This window comes from Passer montanus, unplaced genomic scaffold (assembly GCF_014805655.1).
Source record: "Passer montanus isolate IOZ18808 unplaced genomic scaffold, ASM1480565v1 scaffold206, whole genome shotgun sequence".
Taxonomy (NCBI): domain Eukaryota; kingdom Metazoa; phylum Chordata; class Aves; order Passeriformes; family Passeridae; genus Passer; species Passer montanus.
In genome coordinates this window covers 102,002-114,263 of record NW_024366659.1, presented here as the reverse complement: position 1 = coordinate 114,263, position 12,262 = coordinate 102,002, and the positions used below count along the sequence as shown (strand labels likewise).

The window sequence follows — 12,262 nt, the reverse complement described above, 5'->3', positions numbered from 1 at the left end:
AAATTAGATGTTTTCAGATTAACTACTTGAAAATTAAAGCATCTGTTAAAGCCTAACTGGTTTCTGTTGCAAGTGCATTGTTCCAAATGTTCTTTTTGCAAAAAAACCCAGAAAAATACCAACCCTAGAAAGCACAGTCACTATTCCTGTGTTTAAACTTCTGCTTTTTTTTGTTGTTGTTGCCTAAAGCAATATGCAGAGACTTGGCTCTTTGAAGGGGTGAGAAGGCAGCATTCCTACCCATGCTGCATTGTATTTTTAGAACAGACTAAAGGAAATACGTGTTTTGTAAACATCTTTGTGCTTATTATTCCAGAAATTTGGACAGCCTATCCAGGAAAGATGCATGGAACACGAAGAGAGACCGAAAGTGCTAAATGAACTGGGGAAGAAGATTCAGCTCCTTATGAAAGCAGTAGAAGCATACAAAAATAAGGTAAAGCCAAATGCTTCAGCCGTTCAGTGATTGCAGGTGTTTTGAGTTTGGCTGTAGAGAGTCTTTTGTGTTTAAACAAATCCTGTAAAGTTAACTCTTACACTGCTTTAGAAGGGCTGTTGTACTTCTGCTCCTGAGAGCTTTAAACTTGTTCAGCATTGCTAGCAGAAGGAGCTGCTTCATGAGAACTTAAATCAGATTTATGTGTTTTTATACTGGTACCACTTGAGATGGATCTCTGAACTTACAGCTGTTACTGGTGTTTCTGTAACTGAAAATTAACTTAATTGGGTGAGCAGCATATTTTAATTAGTGATACAAATACCTCTCTCTCCCCCCTTAGGATGAAAAATACGACCACCTAGATCCTGCTGAGATGGAGAAAGTTGAAAAATACATTAATGAGGCTATGAATTGGTTGAACAGCAAAATGAATGCCCAGAACAAACTCAGTCTAACTCAGGATCCAGTTGTCAAAGTGGCAGAAATACTAGCAAAATCTAAGGTAAAAAAAAATAATTGTACTTGTTGCATTCTAATCAGTTTTTCCTGAACCAGATTTTAGCCTAGATCTGAGCTAGAATTACACATCTGCAGAGATTTTAAAGCTATTAAAAGATCTGTACAGGGAGCAGCAGTTACAGCGCTCTTCAGTGCTGGCTCCTGATTTACAGTAGTACTTCTGCACAAGCCTTTTTAAATACCCTGAGTTACAGCACCAGGTTTCTAGAGAATTGGCTGTCACATACAGGTTTGTAGCAAATCAGAAGTTCCTCAGCCTCCTGAGAGGCTTTTTTTGAAGCTTCTAGACTTTGCAGCATAGAGAAATGTGGTCCTTCACAATGACGTTCCAGGCCATTAGGGACCAGAAACAAATTAGAGGCATTGTAGTTGCGTGCAGCTGCTGTGCCACCGAATGACCTTGCTGTCTCACTTGTGTCACAACTAGGAATTGGATAGCTTCTGTAATCCCATTCTGTCCAAGCCCAAGCCGAAGATAGAACCTCCCAGTGACGGGCAGGCCAAAGCCAACGGGGAGCACAACGGGCCCGTGAACGGACAGAGCGCTGCTGACCCCAAACCCGAACCAGCCAAGGACAACCCTCAGCAGACCAAACCCTCCGGAGAAATGGAAGTGGACTAAACCTTGCATTTCTTTTACTTCATTAAAATAGTGCAAGTAACCACAGGGTCCATTCTTTTTGTCTGGTACACACCTCAGATGTTCAGTTATTCTTAGCCAAACTTCTGTCATTTGTTGCTGAGTAGTTTTGAAAGTGTTTTATATTAAGTACACCTCTGATGTTCATTTCCACTGATGCTGCTTATGTGGAGCTTTAGCCAAATGTAGATTGTATAAGTCAGTTGAAGCTTTCCCAATATATTTTATATCAAACATACAGAATTGATATATAAATGGCAACAATCTACCTTATTTAAAGCTTTTATTGTGGATAAACCTCAGCTCCTTTATTCAGGAAAGGATACTGTATTGCACTACTGATGCTCAAGTGTAGATCTAATCGCATCTTTATTTTGGAAAAATATTGGAATTGAAGTGGCAAAACCTGTCACTTGAAGCACTGACCTTTTCTAGTTATTGTATTGTTATAATTTAAATATTAAAATAGAGGTTAGTTGGCATACCAGTCCATCTTGTTGATGTACCATGAGAATTGTACGGTCTTTTTCATAGGAACTGAATAATCCGAGCTTAAGCATTTTTTGGATTCCCATACCACTACCAGTCTTCATTGCAAACTGCTCCAGCACCGTGGCTCTGCTGTGTGCTGGAATCCCTGGTCTCTGCACATTGCTGTACATACCCTGCTGTGCTTAGGACAGGGTGATGCTGGTGTGGACAGGATGAGAGGGGAGAACATTCAAGGCCTGCTGCGTAGCTTTCCCTTGAAAATGTCTTATTGCACATGGAACTATTAACACTTCTTTTGTTTTGAATTCAGTTTACATCTGATCGTATCTCATCCTGGGGAGGAGGAACAACAGAAACAGTGCTGTGCAAACTGGGTATCATCACCCTGATTTTGAGGTGGCTTAAATGCTGTTTGGTCCAAACTTGAAAGAAATGCTGAGAGCTTATTTAAGCCTTGATACTCCGCACATAAATATTTTGGTCAAGGACCAAAACAAAAGAGCTTAAAAACTGGACATTATTACCCCAAAGGTGGAATCTATCTGTTGAACTTGCATAGCTTACCACTTGGTTTGGTCATTTAGCTCTTTAATGAAAGTTTCTACAATGTATTACACAGTAGAATCACTGTTTCCTTTGATATGTCTTAAACGTTGTCAAGGTCCAGTCTATGTCCCAAATACTTTCCAAATGCTTCTGTCAGTCACTGAGGTGCTGCAGCACTTGCTAAAGCCAGTCACTATTGACTTCAAAACTATTGTTACCAGAGTGGGAATGGACTAGTCTAACTATTAAAAGTGGTTTCTTTACCTAGCATAAGAAAATAAGTTGCAGTGTAATGCTTCAGTGACTTGAACTCTGTCCCAGAAACAAATTTAGATATTAACCAGGCACTCCTACAGCAGTTCTCCTATAGGGTATGTTGCTGTTGTAAAGAAGTGAAGAACCACAGTCCTGTTTCTGGCTTTGGCAGCCATTTTATCTGCAGCTGTGCCCTTCATCTTCTACCACTGTTCATGCTACAAAAAGTAACTCATGACCTCTGGGAGAGGTGAATTCAACTCTCCTATACCTTGACAGAACAAGGAAGCAACATTCATGATTGTACATAAATCTATCTGCCAGTCTAGTTCAAGTGCTGGAATTCTGTCTTCATGACTGCCATCAAGTGACTGAGATGCATGTACTTTGTTCTTGTTCCTCTTCCATGCAGTCAGTGTGGATGGTCTGACACTGTAAGTTCACATGTTTAATGCCCTTGAACAAAAACTGAGTGACTTTGAGGAGAACTGTTCAGCAGCTCCTCTGCAACCTCAGTCTCGAGTTCTGCCATGGTAGTCACACCTCTGGTGCTGAGGGGGACTCTACTGCAGCGTCAGGCTGGGCTGGCTTGGGTCTTGTAGGCTTCAACACCATTTATATCCCAATGGCTTTTAGCACGGCAGCGTAATGAGCAGCATTCTCAACTACTGGCTTCCTGAAATCCAGCTACACAATAATTTCTCTAGGTAGACTTCTTGGTAGCTGTGGCAGAAGAGCACAAAACTACAGAAATCTCCAATAGCTAAAGGGTCACGTGCAAGAACAGTGTCCTCTGCTCATAGCCATCAGATGCTTAATAGCACATCACAAATGTTTGAGGCAGTGCTTAGGATAAAGGCTAGAATAATTCTGCACGCTTAAAAGCAGACATGGTTCAGACAAACAGTTGTAGTCAAGTTTTCTTACTAGAGAAGGGGTTTTCTGCTGTGCATCTGGTCTGTCTCTAGATCCCTGCTGAAGAGGAATGCTGCCCACAGAAGCTGGCTCTGAGGTCCGTGTTAGGAATGCCATTTGGCATGGCAGAGTTGATCTTTCCACAGTGAGGTTCACTTTAATAAATGATTTGCTCATATGTAATCTGTTTCCTGTTACAAAGAGGAGATTTCACCAGGACAGATTTAAGTACTTAAACACTATGCTCAGCTTGAGGTTTTGTGTGTCAGACTCAATGAGCAAGTTCCCTCTGCCTATCCTGACAGCACCAGAGTGAGTGTCTTTGCAACATAAAGTTTTGGTAGGGAACTGGCAGAAGTCTGCTGCTGTGCATCTTGTATATTACAACAGCAGGTATTTGTTGATAATATCTTACTTGAAACTTTCTGCTTATTTGAAAATATTTCCCTCTGTCCCACAAAAAGAAAAAAAGGAAGCAACACAATATTTGTGAAGGCAGTACAGATCATTTAAAAAAAGTTTTGTAATTCAGGTTCTGAAGTTTGATGTAAAGATCTAGTTACAAACCAGCAAGATCTTCCTTCTTCCCTTTAAAGAGGACTCATTCTCTCCTGTCTGGAGCATTAATGGACTTGTTCAAGAAAGGACTTAAAAATTAATTTATTTTAATTTTCTTTACTAAACTGAGTTTAGTTTAGAACTGATTCATGGGTTCCTTTCCACTTTTTTATTATGGTACTTTAGACTCCAAGGAGTTTCTTTGAACTTCAAATGTAACATAAACAGATTTGTAACACTCAAGTTAGGATTTTACGCTCTTCTTTCTTGAAGCTGCTGCTTCATGACAAAATACCCCTTGATTTTGAATGAGGGATTTGATTTTGTATGTCTCAATTGGAACGAAGACGCCTCTCCCTTGCTGGCTTCTGGCAGTGTCCTTGCACTGCGTAAGTGCTGCCTTTGGGGCAGGCTTGCAGAGCAGTGAGCAGCTGATCCTGAATGCTCAGAGGCAGTTGGGAAACACCCAGCCTGTATCCCACAACCTGTATTCCCTGCCAAGGCCCCGGGGCAGAGCGAGGGGAAGGTGCCCTGTCTCTGGCACGCAGCACAGTGGGGGCAGTGCAGTGTCTGTGGTGCAGCTCCAGCGTTCTGGACACCTTGTGGTGTGAGGGATGGAGGCTTTGCTTCTTCCACCTACAAGTGGAAGCTGTTAAGGTAAAGCATCCAATCTGTGTGTTGATGAGATCTCTTTGTATCTTCAACATTTGAAATTCCTTAATATTTTGCAACATCTCTGTGTGCTGAACTCCAATCTCTCCTACAGATTGCTAATAACAGTTCTCAAATATTCCATATTTAATTGAGGGTTTTCCTGTAAGGATTGTTTAAATGTAACTTCAGGAAACAAGCAAGGAGCTGGCAGAAGGGTTTTCTTCCCAATTATTTTTTGACACCAGTGTGAAAAATTAACAGCCTTAACAAAACTTGGAATTTACACTTGTCAGAGCTCTGGTTTTCCGTGCCTGTCAGTTAAAATCCAAAACACAAAGCTGTGTTGCCAACACGCTGCGTTTGCTGGTTCAAAGCACCTGCCCGGCTGTTGTAGGAAAAGAAGCTAAATTCAATTCCTGTAGATGAGTGCTATCATGAACCTCATTCCTCAAAATAGGACTTCTCATTGCTGTGTAATCACACTGTAATACTTCCACATTTCTGGGAGCCCTTTTCAAGTGAAGCTCAGATGCCCAAACTTGAGTTGTGGGCTGGTAGAAGGTCTGCCTGCTCTGAGGATTATTATATTAATTGCCACTAGCTGTGAGTTTATTAACTGGATGGAGGAATATTCTTTTGCCTCTTACACTTCTGCTACTCTTAGGTTTTCTCATCTTTCAGGCACCAGGAGACAGAAACTCTCAAAAGAGGTGTAAAAAACATGTTGCTTAACAAAAGGCGTTAATGCCTCATAAATTATAATTTCAGCTCCCAAGATAGCAGTTGGAGTATGAACACAAGATCTTAGTAGCTACAGAAAGTGTGTGGTGGCTGACTCCTAGCTGAATTCTTAATTTTCTGCAGTTGAAATTTGAAGACTTCAACCACTTACTACACATGTAAATAACAATGAAAACAACTAAATGTGACTGTTGGCACTGCAGAATACTAAGCCAGCAATGTGCTTGATGTGACTTACTTGATACAGCTGCTAAACTTTGGTTTCCTTTCCTGGTCAGAAGGAAATGCGTCAAGCAGTGAAAACCAGGAATCATTGCAATGAAATCCATCAAGAATAACTTTAAACAAAAATGCAATTAAGAGCTATACCAACCAGCCACCTCTACCAAGTGTTGAAATAGTTTAATTAAGTTGATCAAAAAAGATGGTAGTCCCTGAATGTTGCAGTGGTTGGAAAAGTTTCTTTCCATAGTCGATACCCATAACTCCAGGGGATGAGGGGGGAGATGGGAGTGTCAGAATTTAAAGCGGTGTTTAAATATGGAAAATGTTTACCATGTATGTAAAGGGGATCCTTAGTAGTGACAGATCATGTGCAAATTGACAAGACTTGGATTTATTTTTGAATGGCAAGACAGATTGTCAAGGTTGTGTATAATTATAATAAATATATAAACCGCTACTTGAACCAGAAATGACCACCCAAGACCTCATTTTTGCATCAGTGTTCTTAAAAGCAGCTTTGTCTGATGTCGTGGGTTGATACAACTGGAGTTTGTCCAAAAGGCCACAGGTAAGATAAAGGCATTTTTGGTGCCTCACCTGCCCCACTGTGGTTTCTGTGGCCCAGGCTGCTGCAGCACAAACACAGCACTGCCCACTGTGGTTTCTGTGGCCCAGGCTGCTGCAGCACAAACACAGCACTGCTTTGCCTCTGGGGAACTGCAGTTACTTTCACAGCTGCCATCACATATCTGTGTTAGGATGAACACAAATTCCCAAGTTCTCAGTAATTCATCTTTCATTAATGACTTACTGCAACATACAAGTTCCAGGTAGTTTTCCTGTGCCTTGAACTCCTGGGGGAAATGGATGGCTTTGGGCACAGTTGATTCTCTGAGCAGATGCAGAGCAGCAACCTGTGGCTTTCCTCCAGGAATTTTTCTATGTGCTAGCAGTGTAACAGGAATCCTTGTGTTCTCCACCAGGATGCAATGACTGTAGAATTCTGCATAATCAACAAAAAAGCACCAAAACAACATGATTAAACATTTTTATATCCATCTTCCTTGGCACACTTTAAAAGCTCCTCAAAGTCTGCATTTTATCCAGGCTTGGCATTCTTAAATCTCAATAAAGTATTTCAGCTATATTAATTTCACAGGCCAGGTTTGGAATTTCGTGGTGGGGAAAGGTCCTTCCTATTTCAAGAACTGTATATATTTATATGTATATACATACACATATAAAGTACAAATGTAAAAATGCACACTAGAAATCAACTTCCCCTTATCAGTACAGGGGAAAATACTGCCCCTAACCTACTCTGCTGTCTCTGCTGCATCTCCGACCGCTCAATCAGCTCCTTCACACTCCAATATTTACCAGCTCTGCAAGGATGTTGTATCCCATTGTCACACAGCAAAAGGAGTGTTATAGCAAAATAAGGTGAATGTTGAAAGAATCACAGAATATCCTGAGTTGAAAGGGACCCACAAGGATCATCCAAGTCCAACTCCTGGCCCTGAACAGGACACCCTAGCATTCCCACCTAGAGCGTTGTCCAAATGCCCCTTGAACTCTGTCAGGCTTGGTGCTGTGGCCACTTCCATGGGGAGCTTGTTCAGTGCCCAGACACCCTTTGGGTGAAGAACCTTTCCCTATTATCCAACCTAACCCTCTACTGACACAGCTTCAAGCCATTCCCTTGGGTCGTGTCAGCTGAAGGCAGCCAGCTAAAACTCTGAGGGAATTAAAAACACAGCCACAATGTAAGGCTAACAGTGTTTCCATCAGAATGCTTAAGTATATTGTGAGGTCCTAGATTTCAAATTTTGCCTGAAAACCAGCTTCTCTGAACTGTAATATCCTAACGCTGCCTCAAGGGGCTGGCTCGGTGCAGTTTCGGGGAGAAATGAGCTGCTTGTAGAATAAAAACAATTTATTCACAGGGACTGTGTTTGTTGTCAGAGCTTCTGAAACAGGAGTATCCCTGTGATCATTACCATGGCTGCAACTGAATATTATCCTTTACTTTCTCAGCTTAACTCTGTCCTACATTCTTCATTCTCCCTGAAAACATCAGTGTGCTCTTCCTTTTATAAGGTTAATTAGATTTTCAATGGTGCTGAAGCATTTACAATTATAAAGAAGAAAATGACACCTTCCACAGCAAACACAACGTTTAAAGACTACTGGTCAAGAGCATTTTACTTGCAAATTTCTTCAGAAAATAACCTTATCCTCACATGAGAGAACATTCCAGGAATAAAACTGAGCATTGTATAAGCATTGAACACGCAAAAGTAAATGTGAGTTACTAATTATGCCTCTGAAGGACAGTGAAATTAAGTGATTCATTCAAGTCACAAAATATCTGCAGGGGAAAAACATGCTACATTCCCAGGAAAGGAGCCAACACCACCAGGAAGGCAACACACCAGCAAAAAAATCCTAGCCAGAGCTTTGAGTTCCTCCTGTGGAGCATGGCAGCAGCCAGCAGAACTACTCCTGGAAAATAAAATCACAAAACAAAACAGAAAGCATTTGTCTTGAAAATACCACAGGAAGATGTGGCCCAAGAAGTTTCCTTTCTCAGCCAAAAATAACCTTTCCCATTTTACTTACCCTTTTCACATCTTTCAAATGCTCCTGTTGCAATAAATATCCCCCACCCACTCATCATCTACCTGCACTGCCTTGTCTACAATATCAAGGCAGGACAAAATACCATTCTATGGTGATTTTAGCATAGAGAATGGAGATGGAAAATGTGCAGACTGTGTGATGGATTTAATGATAATTCAAGACCAAGCTAGGTCTTCTTAATAAACAGGTCAAATACTGAGCCCACCCTTTCTCATGGAATTTATTTTGACTTGGACAAGTTTTCTCTGTTAGAAATATCACTTAGTGCTCACAAGTGCAGTGCAATCAAAAGAATCACAGAAAAGGCATCTGGAAAAACCTGCAGAGTGGTTCATGTCCTCACTCAGGAACAGGGCACAATCTGGGGCTGTGTTCCATACAGCAACAAATACAGACACCTACAACAGAGGCATCAGCCAAATTAGCAAATCATTCCAACGACCTCATTGTTTCCATAACACAGGCATGATGTCAGCCTGGCTCTGGTGCTAAATCACTGACTAAGCTCACCCTTGGCATCCACAGAGACAGGCTCAACTGTACCACACAGTCACAAATTCTCTAACTTCACTGGGATGGACAAAAGATCTCAGGGGGGAAAAGCTTATCCTGGCATAAATGGTAAAGTCCCACTGGGCTACCAAATGCTGCCATTACAGTCCAACACAATCAGTAAAAACAAAATCACCACCTGTCTTTGACAGCACTAACACAAGCAACACAATATTCCTGTAGCATAGGCTCAAGGCCAGTAACTTCATAGGAGGCTTCAAAGTTGGAATGTCCATAAAAATGTGTTAGTCAGTGCAACAAAGCCTTCTGCCACACCAAGGATTTTACTTAAAACAGATTATATTTAATAACCAGCTTCTCAGAAACAATCGTTCTTTCAACAAAGTTTTTTTTCTTCACTTATATTATAAATGTCTTCCCTTCAGCCAAGGATGAAACATGTTGTCAGTTTTACAGATGAGTAAACTAAATCACATGGCTAACAAGTTTGACTTGTTTCTTAAAGATACAGATTTAAATAAAAAATTCCTTCTCTGAAATAAATTTAATTTCACTACCAAAGAAGTAGGGGAGGTGAGGAAAGAATTTTTTTCCACAGCTTTTTTCTTGATCAGCACAGCAGTGGCACAGTCATTTCCAGGATGAAGAAGTTCTCAGTTATTTTTTTCTGTCTGGAACATGTTCCCTCTGGAGAACTCGCCATCATGCAGACAGATGAGAGCTGCAGCCCTTTCCTGCATGAGCCAAAGCATCAAAAGTGATCCAGGTCTCAAGATATTTGTTCAGCTCCCAGCCTGTATCAACCCAAAGATTCTGCCATCTGAATTCACATTTCCTCTGAGCATGCTGAAGAGAGAAATATCATTCTCTCGAGCAGCCACATGAGGAATATGAAGTGGAGAAAGTTTAAGAAAAAAACAACAAAACAACCAAAACCTGGGCTACTGAAAGTGAAAACAGACTGCACTGCACTGTAGCTATGCTACTGTTAGTGAGACTTAAGCAATAAACATGCCATGGAAAGTTCTCAAGGAAACCAGTCTGGTCTCCCTGGTAGGAGAGAATATCAGGGAGGAGACCTAAGAGCTCAATAATTAAAGCTGAGCATAGGCTTTTGCTTAAGAAAGGAGTTTCAAAGCTAAGCTTTGAACACACTGCTTCACGTACCTCCAAACTTCAGGCACATTGCAAATACAGCCCTGGCACTTTGAAAGGGCCTTGTTTGGGTCCTGCTGCAGTCACAGCAGCACAAAACTCAGCACAGGCGACTTAATCCTCAAACACAGGCCCAGCCTCTGGCTCCAGTAAAACCAGGCACACATGGGTGTAATGGAAGTGACAGCTGCAGTTTTTTCCTGCATGCTCCATTCTCAGTACTTCTGAGAATGGAGCATGCAGGAAAAAACAAACAAACAAACCAAATGTGAATTTCACTGGGGGAAAAAACCCCCTATTATTCTGATTTTCCCTCCTATTCAATATAAGCAAGGCTATTCTATTGAGCTGCAAATGTCACAGAAGAAATAAAACATCCCCACTTTTGAAAAATTTAAATCCCAACCTAGGAATGAAATTGCACCTTTGTACAAAGCTATACAACTTCTCCGATTTCAATGGAACTACAGCTGCTTATTTTAGAGCTGAAAATTCAGTTTAGAGCTGAAAATAGTCCACAACAGTTTCTGTCCTTGGAAAATGCTGTCCTGTGACTGCTTCAGAGGAGTTGCATGGTCTAAGCAGGCACTTCAAATTTATTTTCAGCCAAGATGATGGGAAATAACCACATTCATTTAGTTAGTGATTGGTTCTCTGCTAAAATTGACAGAAATGTTATCCTCTTTTCCTAAGCTCCTCGTATTTTAGAGGAAGAGGAAGGTGAGGTTGTTATGGCCCAGGAGCTACATGAATGTCACAGGTCGTTTGGGATCCCAGGAATACAGCAATGGTCACTTCAGCTTGTTCATTGCCACAACAAAGCTTCTATCATGTGACACAAGGCAGTTCCTGATGGCTGAGGGAATAATCCCATATTTTCACAGTACAAATAAATCCCATATTTTCACAGTACAAATAAATGCACCTCATACTGTGCTGCATGTGATTCCTCCTTTGCTGCTTGTGTGAAGCAGAAATACAGAGTAAATCCATTCATTCTCTCCTGACAGAAGAAGGAATAAACCAAGAAGTTCTACCAAAGCAAATTAACTCAATTTTTTTACCCAGGATGTCTTAAAAGAAGATCTGTACTCAACAAGATGTGGGCTTTTTAACTCTAAAAGACTGTTGAGATACGAATGCTCCATTTATTTAATATAAAAACTGTTTCTTACTGTGTCTTCCTGTATGGGGGCAATAAAGTTCAAAACCCAGTTGTTTTTTATTCAGAGGTCTTTCCGCATTCTGTGGAATACAGACAAAATTCATGTGCTCGCAGTGAGCTCAGTGTATAGGTAAATGCTAATCCCTTAGCACTGTTCTGAAAAACATACATAAGAACAAATGCTAATTAGAAAAAGGATTAAAATATAAGACAGTAATTGCTCTCATGACTGTTGCATAGTTTAATATGGCTTGGAAACACCATTAACAAAGGAATTGTGCCTAAGGGAGCAGTCCACCTTTGCAAGTAAGACTAGCTGTCAACACGGGCAGCTACACCCACTGCTGGCAATTGAACATTCATCAAGGGAGACCAAGGAAATCTCCAGCCAACACCTAAATAAACTCTTAGGAAGGTGGAAACAATGCTGACATTGGGCAAGGACAAAACCAGCAGATGAGCAAATCCTCAGACACCAAACCACACTGAGTGCACGGTTCACCCAATGCCCATCTGCAGGGCTGCATTTCCAGTGACCATGGCACTCAGCCGCCAAGAGAAAAGGCAAAGAAACACAGGAGAAAAGGTTTACAGAGCAGGAGACAAACAGGTAAAATTCCACCTGAGGATAAAGTGGAGACCAGCATCACCTCCTGGTATTGTGATGCTCAAGATGAAAAGAAAGAGAAATGGTACACTGAAGACTTAACATGAGTAAAATGCATTGGCAATAAATTGATGCTGCAGTCTTCTCATTTTTCCAGGCTGAATTCAGCTCAGATTAAGTCTGAGGTGGAATGTG

The 12,262-nt window shown here is 41.1% G+C and overlaps 1 protein-coding gene and 1 long non-coding RNA gene across 2 annotated transcripts in view; one reads left to right on the top strand and one right to left on the bottom strand.

Annotated features, from left to right (window-relative positions):
- The window catches only part of HSPA4L (heat shock protein family A (Hsp70) member 4 like), a 19,634-nt gene extending 17,554 nt beyond the window's left edge, over positions 1 to 2,080 (top strand). The window contains exons 17-19 of the mRNA XM_039708582.1: positions 317 to 436; positions 780 to 941; positions 1,386 to 2,080. Of these exons, the coding sequence (XP_039564516.1) occupies positions 317 to 436; positions 780 to 941; positions 1,386 to 1,580 (477 nt within the window). The 3' untranslated portion in view covers positions 1,581 to 2,080. The remainder of the gene's footprint in view (positions 1 to 316; positions 437 to 779; positions 942 to 1,385) is intronic.
- The window catches only part of LOC120501843, a 15,746-nt gene continuing 5,150 nt past the window's right edge, over positions 1,667 to 12,262 (bottom strand). Inside the window, exon 2 of the long non-coding RNA XR_005627405.1 lies at positions 1,667 to 6,987. This is a non-coding gene — a long non-coding RNA (uncharacterized LOC120501843). The remainder of the gene's footprint in view (positions 6,988 to 12,262) is intronic.